General features: G+C 45.1%; 1 protein-coding gene across 7 annotated transcripts in view; it reads left to right on the top strand.

The window, feature by feature from the left end:
• TEAD1 (TEA domain transcription factor 1) overlaps positions 1–14,217 on the top strand; it is a 268,699-nt gene that overhangs the window by 187,140 nt on the left and 67,342 nt on the right. For 4 of the 7 annotated variants that reach the window (XM_077866442.1, XM_077866441.1, XM_077866439.1 and 1 more), the window contains exons 3-5: positions 5,083–5,147; positions 7,535–7,597; positions 7,689–7,751. In XM_077866442.1, the coding sequence (XP_077722568.1) occupies positions 5,083–5,147; positions 7,535–7,597; positions 7,689–7,751 (191 nt within the window). The remainder of the gene's footprint in view (positions 1–5,082; positions 5,148–7,534; positions 7,598–7,688; positions 7,752–14,217) is intronic. The other 3 variants (XM_077866438.1, XM_077866437.1, XM_077866440.1) reach the window with 3 other exon arrangements.

Here is a 14,217-nt window from a genome sequence, read left to right as displayed (position 1 = left end):
GGCTCCCTGCATGGAGCCTGCTTCTCCCTCTGCCTGTGTCTCTGAGCACCCCCCCCCCCCTTGTGTGTGTGTCCCTCATGAATAAATAAATAAAATAAAGAAAAAAAAAAACAACGCTTGTGTTGGACAGTGGCCTCCGTGTAGGCAGGTAGGCTGCCTTCTGTTTTTATCCTCAGTGCACCAGACAGGCATGATATAAGGTGCAAAGGAGATGGACCCCACTTGACAGTAGGATTAACTTAGGAATGCCATGCTTAACTTTGCACTTACCTTTCTTGAATGTTTGTAATGTAAGGTTTTCTTGGATCTAGCACCACTCTGTGTATGTTTTATTATTATTATTTTTTAAGATTTTATTTATTTATTTTTAGGGAGAATGCGTGAGAGCACAAGTGGGAGGAGGAAGGGCAGAGGGAGAGAGAGAATCTCAAGCCGACTTTGCTGAGTGCGGAGCCAGATGTGAGGCTCAATCTCAAAACCCCGCGATCACAACCTGAGCCAAAAACCAAGAGTTGGATGCTTAATGAAACTGAGCCACCCAGGTGCCCCTGAGTGTGTGTGTGTGTGTGTGTGTGTGTGTGTGTGTGTGTGTAGAAGAGAGAGAGAAATTAAGGTTAACATTTCTAATACCCAGCACTGTGATCATGGCTATAAAACACGAATATGCTGTGTGGAGCCAAGGCTGGCTGGCAGTTATGTCAGTGACTGTGCCCCAAGCTCCCAGGCCTTGGTAAAGGAATTCTGCACGCTGGGACCGCAGTTCAAATCCAGGGCTCTGGACTGTATGGATCCACCCCCATTTGGAGAGCTTTGGTGTAGAAATACATATAAATCAGACTCAGATGTTCTATCAAGGTCACTGACAAAAATCTGTTCAGAACCTAGTTGATTTCCCCAAAATATGTACAACCCCAGGTACCAAAAAGATATTCCTAAATCATTTGGACTGTCATACTTGTTTCCATAATGACATATTTTAATTCTGGGAAGATTTAGAATTGGAAATAGAAGACATTAATAGAATCAGAGCCATAGTGTTAATATTTGACTTAGAGGATCTATACATATTGATGTTTCAAGTGATTATTTAAAATAATTTGGCCCACTCAACAGGTCAGCCTGTTTTTCCAAATTAAAATGTGCAACGAAATGATTGATTTAGACTTGATTTTTGAGAGGGTTAAAGTCTTACTAGATTCATAAGCAGTATTAGAGCGTTTAAGATAATTTATTAGGTTTTTAAGAGTTGTTTAAAGAAAGGTTTTAGAAGTTAGGTCAAACAATTCTAATAGTTAAAAGAATTAAATATATTCTAAATTAAATATGTAATTTAAAATGTGTAAAGGAGTTTAATTGCTTTGTAAAATGGACCAAACATTATTTGAATGGCCCTTTGAAAGCAATTATAGAGGCGCCTTGGTGGCTCAGTTGATTAAGTGTCTGACTCTTGGTTTCAGCTCAGGTTGTAATCTCAGGGTTGTGAGATGGAAGGCCGCATCTGGCTCTGTGCTCAGTGTGGGGTCTGCTTGAGATTCTCTCTCTCCCTCTGTGCCCCTCCCCTGCTCCTACACACACACTCTCTCTTAATCAATCAATCAATCTTTAAGGGAAAAAAAAAAAAAAGGAACGCCTGGGTGGCTCAGTGGTTGAGCATTTGCCTTCAGCTCAGATCATGATCCTAGGGTCCTGGAATTGGGTCCTGCATCGGGCTCCCAGTAAGGAGCCTGCTTCTCCCTCTGCCTGTGTCTGTCTGTCTCTCATGAATAAATAAATAAAATCTTAAAAAAAAGTGATTATAAAAGTTATAGGATATATAAATTGAGCTTCAAACTTAAGGATGAACTAAGGTGTTTAAGTTTGTTTTTTAAATAAATGAATAAAATATGCATTTTTTAAAAACCAGGTAAACCCAAAAGTGTTTCTATATACAAAGCTGTCCTTGTGGTGGTTAAAAAATTCACATGAAATTAAGTGAATAACAAACACTGTTAGGTCAATGCTCAGAGTTAGTTGAATTTGAATTTAGTATCTGAATCAGCAGTATTCCTTATGGAGGCAAGAAACACCCAGAAACTTCCCATTAATTCCCCTTCATGGCTTCAAACATGTTATAGAAGAAAGAACACAGGGTTTTGAAAGGTGATCTTGTTTATGTTAAGAATGGGGACAGGAGGGATCCCTGGGTGGCGCAGCGGTTTGGCGCCTGCCTTTGGCCCAGGGCGCGATCCTGGAGACCCGGGATCGAATCCCACATCGGGCTCCCGGTGCATGGAGCCTGCTTCTCCCTCTGCCTGTGTCTCTGCCTCTCTCTCTTTCTCTCTCTGTGACTATCATAAATAAATAAAAATTAAAAAAAAAAAAAAAAAAAAGAATGGGGACAGGAGAGTCCTGACACATTTCGGTGAAATGGTGGCTCTGACATCGTGCTCAGCACATGGTAACTGCTCACTGAGGGCCTGTTGTAGACATCATAATTTTTAGAAGTGCTACAATCAGAGTTTGAGTCAACATTGTTGAACTCCAACGGTGCCATTTGCATGGACTCCAGGGTGTGTACAGTCAAATGTGGCTGTCCTGGATGGTGATCTCACCTCAACCAAATGCCGTAAGAAATCAGTTAGAGAGGTTATGTGTCACGCAGATCACGCAACCTTGTCTGCTTTCACAGGGAAAACGTGTGGGGGCAGACGTTTTTGCCATCTGGACAAGTTTCGGATAAAATTGCATGTAATACGGAACCTTGGATTTATTTTGTTCTGGCCACTCAGCCCCAAACGGGACGCACAGTGAGGCCCTGCGCTGGAGGATGCTTGGCTTGTCTGCAGACATTGTCATTTTGGTCTGGCTTCTGGTAATGAGGCACTCCTGGCCGGGCTCTGCTGTCAGCGAGCCTTTGAGACAAATTGCAAAATCTGTACAACCATCTGAGAGATGGAGAAGTAGACCCGATGACACTACAGGGGATATTGGTAGTTCTCAAAAGTTTGAAAGAGAATGCTTAGAGAAGCAATTCTTAAACCTGAATTTAGAGGCCCTTTTCCAGCAGTTAAAGGGTAAGTTCAGACAAGCAACAGGATCTGACAGGATCCTGACAAGCAAGAATGATAGGCTTAATCTGGTGGGTTGAAATGTAGAAATAAACGTAAGGCTGTGTATTTGGATCAGAAAAATCACAACTATGCATGAAAAGACTGGGCACAGAGGTAGGGATATATCTGAGGAGTAGTCTATGATAAAGACCTCTAGGAGTTCAAATGACATAAACTGACAGTTCATTGTGGTTCCCCAAAATCCAGTGCAGTGTTAGGCTGCATCAACAGAGGTAGTGTACGTTAGGACAGGGGAGGCGATAGACTTCTGCTGTGGACTTGTCCTAGGAAGAGCACCACTACGGGCCTGAGCTCCAGGCTAGGAATGGAAGCTGGACAAAGGATGGTCACTGGATAGGTAGGGTAGTGTCTCAAAGCTGTCACAGGCAACAGAGGCAGTTTGGCCTGGGTATAACTCCAGAGGACCGGAAAGCTATCATAAATATCTGAAAGCCAGTCATCTGCGTGGCCTTGTTCCTGTTAAGAGGAACCAGGAGAACCTGGGGATGAGAATTACAAGAAGCCCCAAATAAGAAGGGTCTCTTTTTCTCCTCCTCCTCCTCCTCCTCCTCCTCCTCCTCCTCCTTCTCCTTCTCCTTCTCCTTCTTTCTTCTCCTTCTTTCTTCTCCTCCTCCTCCTCCTCCTCCTCCTCCTCCTCCTCCTCCTCCTCCTTTTCTTCATGTTTTAAGGTAAAATGGACTGCTTCCTTAATTCTAGAAGTGCTTGGTTAGGCTTCTAAGAATTTAGACTTCTAGTGGTAGGAGCGGATGACCCAGAGGAACTTCCCAGCCCCAGGTTCCATGATTCCTTTGCCTTCCTTCCATGGTGGCCCTGCCCTGTGTGCTCCTAACACAGGCTGCAGACAGAGCCATGAGGACAGGCCCGATCCAGGCAGTGCTCAGGAGCTTTAGAATCCTCAGATGAGGTTCCCATAAGGACACTCATGGGTAGGGTCGGTCCTCATCATGCTGCCAGAGGAGATCTGGCGGGGGTGGTCCCTCTCTTTCCCTTAGAGGCTGTGTTATTTCCTCAATTTGTTCTGTGTGCCCAGCCTCGTGCTGGGTCCCAGGGAGGCTTTGGGGCCGAAGACCAAGCTCTTGCCATCTTTAGGTATGCAGCATGTCTGGGAAGTAAGATGGCCCAGACCAATCCTACAGCCAGCCCTGCACTTCCCTACATGAGTGGGCTCTTATTTCATGTAGTATTCATAACACACATCCCTACTTTGCTTCAGGGACATATTTTCCCGTGACGCTGTAGTTTTTCGAAGTCAGTCTGCGACCTCTCAGGCTGTCCCCTAGTGGGGTAGGGACGGGAGGTGTTTGTTTATACTTTTAGGCATTTTCTTTCCTCTCCAGGTTATAGAGCTTTGAGGAGATTAAGTCGTTTTGGGTCTGTTTTTTGGTTTTTTGTTTTTCTTTTTCATGAACATGATCTTGTGTATAGTTACTTATTAGCAGAGTGACCACCTTTAGGGAACGTCTGCTTTCACACTGTTACCTCCATATTATGGTAGGGTTTCTGCACCCACAGCAGTTCATCCTCCAGTGGCTCTGCTGACTGTAACCGGAGTGAACTAGAAATCTGGGTGAGGAGTGGGCATGAAAACTTAGATGGGAACAGAAACAGGCTTGTGGACTCCCACACAAATCCTTGGGTTTGTTACCCATACACCCCTTTAGGTCGAAGCATGTAAAGAAACAAAAAAGGCACATTTCTTTCCTCAGTTGCTAATCACAGTTCATAATTAAGTGCCCTTCATCCTCATTTTCCGTGGTAAATATTTTTGCAAACAATCGTACCGTTTTATTTTTCTAGCATTAGTGAGTGTACAGCTCCAGCTTAAAAAGTCTTGACTCTCAGTTCTTTTCTTAGCTTTCCCAGGCTGTTTTTCAGTTGTTTTTTTTTTTTTTTTTTTTTTTGCTTGTTTTGGTTTTTGTTGGCTTGCTTTTTTAAGGTAACCCATCTTATTGTAAATTCTTCTTTCTTTCAGGTAGGAATGAATTGATAGCCAGATACATCAAACTCAGGACAGGCAAGACGAGGACCAGAAAACAGGTAAAACAACCGGCCTGGACACTGTGCATGTCAGCGAATGGCCCCAACGAGGCATTTTGGCTGCAGTGGCTGTCTGTGCTTTGGCTCCTAGGAGCCCCCAATTTGAGTTCCCTGTAAGGACGTCAGTGGTGTAGGTGTTTTCAATTGGCTCAGTTTTCACTGTTCATCATTTCAGTGACCCCTTACTGTGTGGTCTCCGGAGTTCTTTTTATACACATCTGGGAAAGTGTCACTCCGAAGGACAGTGTACACACTGCTCCTGTACCGTACTTTAATACTAACGTTTCTTTCCCAAACTGTGCATCTGTAAACACTGCAAAAGCCGCAGGTGCAAATACACTTGGAAATCATGAAATTTTGAGATTTTGTGCATTGTACAATCCTGGTACAATTACACATTAGTCATGATTTCGATGAAAAAGTAACGCTAGCAGCCATGAGTATTGGCCTGAATATAATACCGAATGATGTGCGTCCAGGGAACTGTTACTCCTTAAGCTATGGCTTTTTTGTCAGTAGCTGCTGTGACGGAAATGAAGCTACAACTTTGAATACCTTTGTGCAGAATAGTGTCAGGAATATCCCTCTGCCCTTTGTCAGGGCTCTGGCTCTCCTGGTTCCTTCTGATGTAAAGCGGCCCCAATCTCTGACCCAGTGCAGAACTGGAATGGATGAGAAATTCGTATTTAACTACAAACAGAAAAAGAAAGAAAGGAAAAGGTGGGCGGGGGGGGGGAGAGAAAAATCAAACGAACCTCATGGGTGAGTTGTTAACAGAAAATTATTTTTTTATGTTGACCTATGCTGATCTATCTGGCATGGCTTTTAAAAACTATCATCATAGCCAAAGGCAGACTCCACTGTGGTCTCCTTCGGTGTGAGCAGCAGATTTCAGTCCTCTGCTCAGTGATGAGTTGTTTTCATGAGTGTTTATGGCGGGGAGAGCTTTTCCCCAGGAATGTTACATGTGCCCCCGCCGGGAGCCTGGCTGCTGAGTCAGCACGGAGGGCCGTGGCCTCCTGCCAGCGCGCAGAGGCAGGGCATTGTTCAGTGGATGTTCCCCCAACAGTGGACACTGGCCCTCTGCAAGTCAGAGATTCACGCAAGAACAAAATTTTGGGTGAAAACAAGTAAAAGCAGGAGCCAGAAGGAGGGACGAAGAGGATGAGGGAGTTCCTGCTTCTCCATACCTTATTTTTTTAATTATCATTTAAAGCAAATTGAAAAAAAATTAATCATCGAAACTCAAAGATAAAAGGACCTTTTAGTACCATAAATAAATCCTGCTTTTATCTTCAGGAAAGTATTTGAAATGAAGTAACTGCCTCAGAGTTGCTGAACTTTTAAATTAGAAGGTTCTAAATTTCTGAAACAGACCGATCTCCTGCCCCACATAATTGAAAGCACTGGACCTGAGCTGTCCCACTGGTCTGTGAGCTCTGGTCATGTGCCCAACCCCTTCACTGGGGGGACTCTTCTAAATTTAACCAAGTCCCACTGAAAGAGATGCAAATTTGTTTACCCAGTGGAATCATTGTGTTTCAGAAGCTGGGCTTGGCTTGGTTTCCACACCCCGGCATCCTGGGGATGTTTTTAGGCAGCAGTTGATGATACCTCTCCAATGTGAATTTGTTGTTCAGCAAATCGTGTGGTTTTCAACCCAGATTTTTAACAGGATGGCTGGCTGGCTGTATTCACACTTTTCGCTTTGTAATAATATGCAAATCCACTTGGCGCCCAGTCAATATCCAAAAGAGTGGAAGGATTAAAGATATTTATAAGGGCAAAAAAAAAAAAATGCTCTGCTAACTGGGTCTTTCCATTTCTCTTTGAGATCTAATTTACATGTCAGTATTATTTTAACATTTGCTACAGAATCCAGAGCTCTTAATGAGATCAGAATATAACCGACAGCTTCAGCTTTTTGATTCTGCAGAATGTGCTAATTTATGGATAGTCTCTTCTAAATTGAGAAGAAGGGATTTTCCCTCCTGATACTGAGAAGCTATAAATATTTTCGTTTACCTCTAGCCCCACCTTTTAAAATTTCAAAAGAAAACAGCTCCACTCTCCCCCCTCTCGATCCCGTGCCCATGATTTCTCCCTGGTGAGAAAACGAAGAGCAGCCTCACTTTCATCCTGAATCAAGTCACTGCAGTGATGACCCAGTCTGAAAAGCTTCGAGCAGCGCTGGGGGCTTGGTGTCTGGCTGGGACTGTGTATTCCTAACTGCAGAGCTTTGTTGAGATGCAAATAACCTCCCCCCCACCCCCCCACCCCACCCCAAAACCCTCCCAAGGAGTAGCGATTTTATATTTGATTTCCTTTTTTTTGTTTTGTTTTGTTTTGTTTTGTTTTGTTTCCCCTCATAAACCCGAACAATGTAGGTGTCTAGTCATATACAGGTCTTAGCAAGAAAGAAAGTTCGAGAAATTCAAGCCGCCATTAAGGTACGTCTGGCTTGCCCAGTTGTAGGGGGCTTTTCATCTCCATGGTTACAGGCTTTTCCTTTGTTTTCCTCCCTTTTCCCCTACCCTGCAGGTGTCTAGTCACATTCAGGTTCTTGCCAGAAGGAAATCTCGTGATTTTCATTCCAAGCTAAAGGTATGCGCTTTCCTGCTTTTTGGCTTGTGGTTGCTACGCATCTCACTTCCTGTTTTCCATGGTGACTGGTGAATGCCTGGTGCTGGGATTCTCGTAACCTAGTTTCCTCGCATGTGAGAGCTGTTTACATTTCTTTGTGTCTAATCTCTCTTTCTGTACTAGCCTCACATTAAGCTCAGAGTGTGTGTGTGTGTGTGCGCGCGTGTGTGTGAGTGAGTGTGTGTCCCTAATAACAATGCAAATGCAGCAGAGAGCTGGTCTTGATAACTTCAGCACAGAAAACTGATTTTTTTTTTAACCTTCAAATGTCCACCAAACAGCCCTGGGCTAGGAGAGACAAAAAAAAAAAAAAAAAAAGAAAGAAAGAAAAAAAGTCCAGAGACACAAAGTTTAGTGTAGAAATCGTAAAATGAATAAGTAAGTCAAATAAAATAAGAGTCACTTCTAGAGCAGTTATCATGAAATTCCTTCAAAAGAATATTTAGAAGTTATTTTGCGCTTTTTGTGTATTTTAAAGAATACTTGTGAAACATATGTCTTTTCCATGTAATTGTTCACGTGTTCTTTCAACACGGAGAGTATTTTCTGCCAGATTTCTTCCAAGTTGCTCAATATTTTTTTTAAGTGTACGGCTCTGTTATTAAAAAAGAAATTTGAGGTGAGGCCTTAAAATGAAAAGATCTTAGAGATGGGAAAGCTCTTAATCAGATCCATGTTTGTAATTCCATTTATACTTGAGCTTACTTTGTTTTTTTTTATTACATGTGTCTCCTTTTCCAGTCTCTGAAAATACATTTCCCAGCAAAAACGGAGGCATTGACGTGGTTTAAGTGCAAGTCCTCCCTGTTTTCTTCCCTTCCGAAATTTGCAGTAAGATGTATACGACCCTTTTTTTCTTAATGCTCTCTATTTGAGAAATGCAGAGGGATTCTAGTTTGTACAGAAGAGCTTTACTTTATAATAAAAATGCATTTGTAGCCTATATTGTTGCCTTTCCCACATGCCTGCTTTTTTTGTTCCGTTCTGATTTTTCCCCCCATACATTAATGAAATTTGTTCTTGTACTAAACTTAAAGAACAAAGTATGATTTCACAGCACTGAATGGTGAACACTGGGATCCTTCCCAAAGTCCTCCAACTTTTTTTTTTTTTTTTAAATGCAAACAAGGCTGGCTGTGGAGCAGGACTAGTGACCAGGAAGGAGCATTTGGTGGCCCTCTGCAGTGGGCAGCATGCTGGCTCGCTCGCACGTGTGGCTGATGGTGGCTGGCTTTTAGCTGCACTGGCTGAGCAGTAGAAAGATTAAGATAACTTCATAGACTCTGCTTTTTAACCAAAGTGCCATCCTCTCTATGTGGATGTAACTACCCCAGTGTTTGCTCAAGTTCTGACTCTGTTTCTGGTTTCTCTGCGCTAACGAATTAATGATGTACAAAGAAGTTTACAGACCTCAATTTTGTGTTTCCACCTGCGATGTTATGAATTGCTCTATTTCTCTACCGTCCGTGTGGTTCCCACCGACTCACCAGGGCACATGGCCTGGGTCCGAAAGCCCTGTGCATGGTGAATAAGGAGAGCCCTCCTGTCCAGAAGGGATGCAAGAAATTCTCATTTGGGGATTTTAAGAATCTTCCTCAGTGGAAACAGTTTACCATTATTTTATACACACGTGTACACACAGACACACAGTTGTATTTGTGTTTGTTCTTACAAAAGAAGAAAAGATGACATTCCCCCTCCTTTCAGCGCTGGCCCACTCTCTCCTTTGGGGCAGACACAACGAGGAGGCGGAAACAGAGGCAGTAGGGTAGCAACCAGCTCAGCGTTTCACTCCAAGAACCACCTCCATCTTCTTGCAGTTACTTTCCTTCCTCCCAACCACATTATTCTTGGAAGAAGGGAGGCCTTTGTTCTTCCCATCAGCTAATACCAATTGAGTGCTCTGGGCATGGTGTTCATCACGGTGGGCAGTTAACAGTCAACCCCTATTCACAGAGCTGGCCGTGGAAATGGGAATGTGAAATATAGGGCACCATGGGATAAGTGTTAGCAGAAAGAGCCAAGAGCAAACGTGGAGGGAATCCCAGGGACAAGCCGCCTGGTCAGGGTGCTGCTGCTTGGGAATGCAGAGACAGGAGAGAGTGAGCTGCAGAGCCTCTCATATGTTCTCTCGGTTGAGCTCACTACGAAGTAAGTCCCATTATTCAGATTTTGAGGAATAACATTGAGGAAACCAGGGCTCCAGGCATTTAAGTGATGTGCCCAAAGCCACCAGGCCCAGCACACATCACTTGTCAAGATTTGAACTCAGATCTTTCTGAATCCTAACCCACAGGCCTCTCCGGCGGGTTTGCATCCAGTGGAGGTAGGAGAATATTTTCAAGCAGAAGGCCTTGTGTTGGCACACCATGTGTCCCCCCTCACATCCCTTGGAGTTAGGCGTGCAGCTCAGGGCGATGAGGTCCCAGCCACAGAGCTGCCGTGTTGCCCCTCAGAGGACGTTAGGACAGTTGAGGAGAAAGAGACTGGCTGTCGCCTGCCTGCAGAGATGTTGCCGCCTTTACCTCCCGCGGGCATTTGGGGTTAGAGAGGGCTTCCTTAACCTTCCTGACCAGCCATCCCCGGGAAGCGGTCTCGGAGGAGAGGTGGATCTCACCCGTCTACCCTCTCAGTCAGCTCTCGAATCTAGCAGCACGTTTGCAGGAGGCAAGGATGAACCTCCTCACTGAGGTCGTTGTGGGGTCAGGCCGAGGGCCACATCATCTTGGTCCCCCACACTAGCTAATGAGGTAAAGTCTATGGAAGGTGGAAATCAGCCCTGGAGACAACGAGGAGAGCTTCTGGGCGGCCGGTGAGGGTGGCAGGAAATACCCAGACTTAACAGAGAGGTTGTGCTCTGCTTGAGAAGATGTAGCAAGGCCTCCTGGAGAGAAGGTGGCTGTGGACTGGCCATTTAAGGCGCTCGGTCTGCCTATCTGTCTTCCCTCAGCCTGCTGCTGGGCTTTTCCCCACTGGCTTAGAAGTCTAGGTTTTTATTCTCTGAGGTGGACAAAGACCTGTAGCCCTCCTTTGAAGCATGAAGCCAAGCTTCCTCTCTCTGTCCTCCTGGGAGTTTGAATAAGTGGTGTGCTCATACCTGGGGCCACTGCCAGGTGCGGCTTCCATGTGTTGCCTATAATCCTTCCTCCTCCTTCCCTGGAGTAGAATTTTTGAGGCTGGTTGCTTTCCAGCCTTTTTTAAGCCACAAACTCATGTTTCAGATTGAAATCTTAGTTGAAACCTTTAATATATAAATGAGTAAATGCTTTTTTTTTTTCTTTTTTCTTTTATTTATTTATTCATGAGAGACAGAGAGAGAGAGAGAGAGAGGCAGAGACACTGGCAGAGAGAGAACCAGGCTCCCTGAAGGGAGCCCGATGTGGGACTTGATCCTGGGTGTCCAGGATCACACCCGGGGCCGAAGGCAGATGCTCAGCCACTGAGCCACCCAGGCGTCCCCGCTTTTTTTCTTTTTAAAGATGGATTTATTAGAGAGAAAGAGCACGAGTGGGAGGGGCAGAGGGAGAGAATCTGAAGCTGACTCCAAGCTGAATGCAGAGCCTGACACAGGGCTTGATCTCACAACCCCAAGATGAGGACCTGAGCCAAAACCAAGAGTCAGACACCTCACCGACTGCGCCACCCGACACCCCTAAATGACTAAAGCTGTTTTAATTCAAGCTCAAGCTCTTTTATCCTTCTCAGTGGCCTCTTTGGCTGTTCACTGAATAAGGTTTGCAAACCACCCTGCTTTAGGCAAAGGAAAAAGGAGGTGACTTCCCTCTCAGCTGCCCCTGCAGCCTTTACGGGACGGCTTATGTTCTGCATGCAGTCTACTTTCCATATTCCTCTCAGGCAGACAGACTCACGAAGAGAGTGGTCATTTCCATGTCATAGTTGAAAATGAGTCAATCTACCTATGAAATTCAGGCTCTTGAATAAGTTAAGTTCCAAAGATCAGCTTTATGCTTCTGCTAATTGCAGAAGTGGTTCTCAAAGTACTTGTTTGTGAGCCAGATCACCACGAAATGTGTGGACTTAATTTTAATTCTTTTTTTTTTTTTTAAGATTTTATTTATTTATTCATGAGAGCCGGGGGGGGGGGGGGGGGGAGGGCAGAGACACAGGCAGAGGAGGAGCAGGCTCCACGCAGGGAGCCTGACATGGGACTCTATCCCGGGTCTCCAGGATCATGCCCGGGCTGAAGGTGGCGCTAAACCGCTGAGCCACTGGGGCTGCCCAATTTTAACTTTTCAAAAAAAGATTTTACTTATTTATTTGAGAAAGCTGAGCAGGGAGCCCGACACAGGGCTCATTCCCAGGTCCCTGAGAGCATGACCTGAGCCAAAGCCAGACGCTTAACCGACAGAGCCACCCAGATGCTCCTAATTTTAACTTTTATAACAGAATTTGTTTTAGTGGAAGCTTACGGTTTCCACAAAGGTTTGAACTTTATAAAACACAGAAATGATTAATTCGGTCCAGCAAACTTTTCAGTTGAGAATCCAGTGTGTTCTATACCCTCGAGTAGATGTTGGACCGAGAGAGTCAAATAAGCAGAGTCTCTGTTCTTGAGGACCACTCAACTTTTCTGTTGTTTTTGGCCACGTTTGGGGAAATACTAGATTTCCAGTAGATTGTCCCACAGCTAGGGGGCCTCTGCAGTAGAATGAATAGAGTGGGCGTTTCTGCATGTGGGAGAGTTAAGGAAAGCCTTGCCGTTGGGGGATTGGGGGGTGCCATTAGAACTGGGCACTGAGGAAGGCAGACTGCTCCCCCCGAGACATGGGGGTGCTCGGGGAATCATAAGGAACACCGTTACTTGGAAGCACAGGATGGGAATGAGACTGGAGAAGCCCAGTGTGAACGTCCTGGATCATCTGTGGGAGAGTGAGGGTCACTTCTGGGCCATGGGGTGCAAGTAGGGAGTGCTCATATTTAAGCTTCAGGGAGCTCTCCCTGTTTTCAGGGGGATGGCCAGGAGGGAGGCAGAGCTGGACGCAGGGAGCCTAATTCAGGGGTTGCCATAGTCTGAGTGATGGAGGTTAGCACCGGGACTGGGGCAGCTGCACACCCCTGGGGCCCAGCTCTGTGGCTCAGGTCAGCCCTCCCCGCCCTCCACACCTGGCTCCCACTCCAGTCCACTCCTGACAGCCGTGTACTCTTCCTTCCTTGGTGTTTTTAAAGAACAAATTACGTTTAAAACTTCTGTTCTTACCCAGTCTGAAAAGCACACACCAAAACTTTTCAATAGTAGCATTGAACAAGGTTTTGGAAGGTTGGGTCCTCGTAAAGTAGTAATGGCAGTTCACTGACGGCATGCATCAAAATGTTAACTATGAATTTGGGTTGCTAAATTTTAAATATAACAAAGTTTAAAAAAGTGCAGAGAATTACTATAAAATGTTTATGCTTATCCCAGCCAGGGATGATCGTTTTCGTTATGACGTATTTCCTTTTATTTTATTTTTCCAGTGGAAGATTTTTAAAAAAGAGGCAAAACATTATTCTTTCTTTTTCTAATTTCCTCTCCCCAACCTCCTTCTCCAGCCTGTCTCACTGATGTCCCTCTTCTTCCTACCCCCATCGACAGTATCTTTCCTTGCCACTTATTTCCCTAGGAAAATAAATCCAGCAAAAACTATTTTCTCCTTTATCCTTGTCTTAAAATGAGTCCAGCTCCAGGTTTTTGTCCATCATTTACTCTGAATGTGTGCTAAAGCCAGTGCCACCAACATGAGACTTTTTCTCTACAGTGTATAGCAGCCTAAGCCAAGGTACTCTCAAGAGAATGTCATCATTTGGGATGACCTTGGACATGGACTATGACATAAGGGAGGGATGTCAGGGGGCAAGCAGATTGAAGGGAACAGTTGAAGTGGTTGAGGAGTGATGTCAGGAGATGAAGAACCAGGAGCAGAGAAACTGGGACACTAGGGAGAACTGGGGGTCAAGGGGTCAGCAGAGCACAGTTGAGATTCAAGAGCCTGCTCAGATGGACAAGGAAATGCAAGGCATTTGTGGCCAGAGTGCCAGAATTTGGGACATTAAACACACACCCTTCAGTTGTTTCGTTTCAGTCTTCTTCACTAAAGTGCCTTAAGAGACAAATCAGAGTGCTAACTGCTGGTCTGCAATAGGCTTAGCTTTGAGGGAATCATTTCTCGGGTGACGGGCATGCCCTGTTGTGGTCCCTGCCCCAGCAGAATCCTTTGTGACCCACTGCTCTTCAGGCCTGAGGTCGGTTGTGGGTGATCCATGGCTTTGAAAGCCTGGTTCGGGTTGCCAGGTAGAGGATGGAGCCGGGCAGGTACAGTGTGCAAGTGACCTCTGGCTCTGTGAGGAATTCCAAGGATGTGGGCTTTCCTCCCTTGGACCTCCTGTCACCAGCTGCATCTGCAGTGGCGTCACCCAGAGCAGGTTCAAT

This window comes from Canis aureus, chromosome 23 (assembly GCF_053574225.1).
Source record: "Canis aureus isolate CA01 chromosome 23, VMU_Caureus_v.1.0, whole genome shotgun sequence".
In the NCBI taxonomy this organism is placed as follows: Eukaryota; Metazoa; Chordata; class Mammalia; order Carnivora; family Canidae; genus Canis; species Canis aureus.
This window is presented reverse-complemented; position numbering and strand designations above follow the sequence as displayed.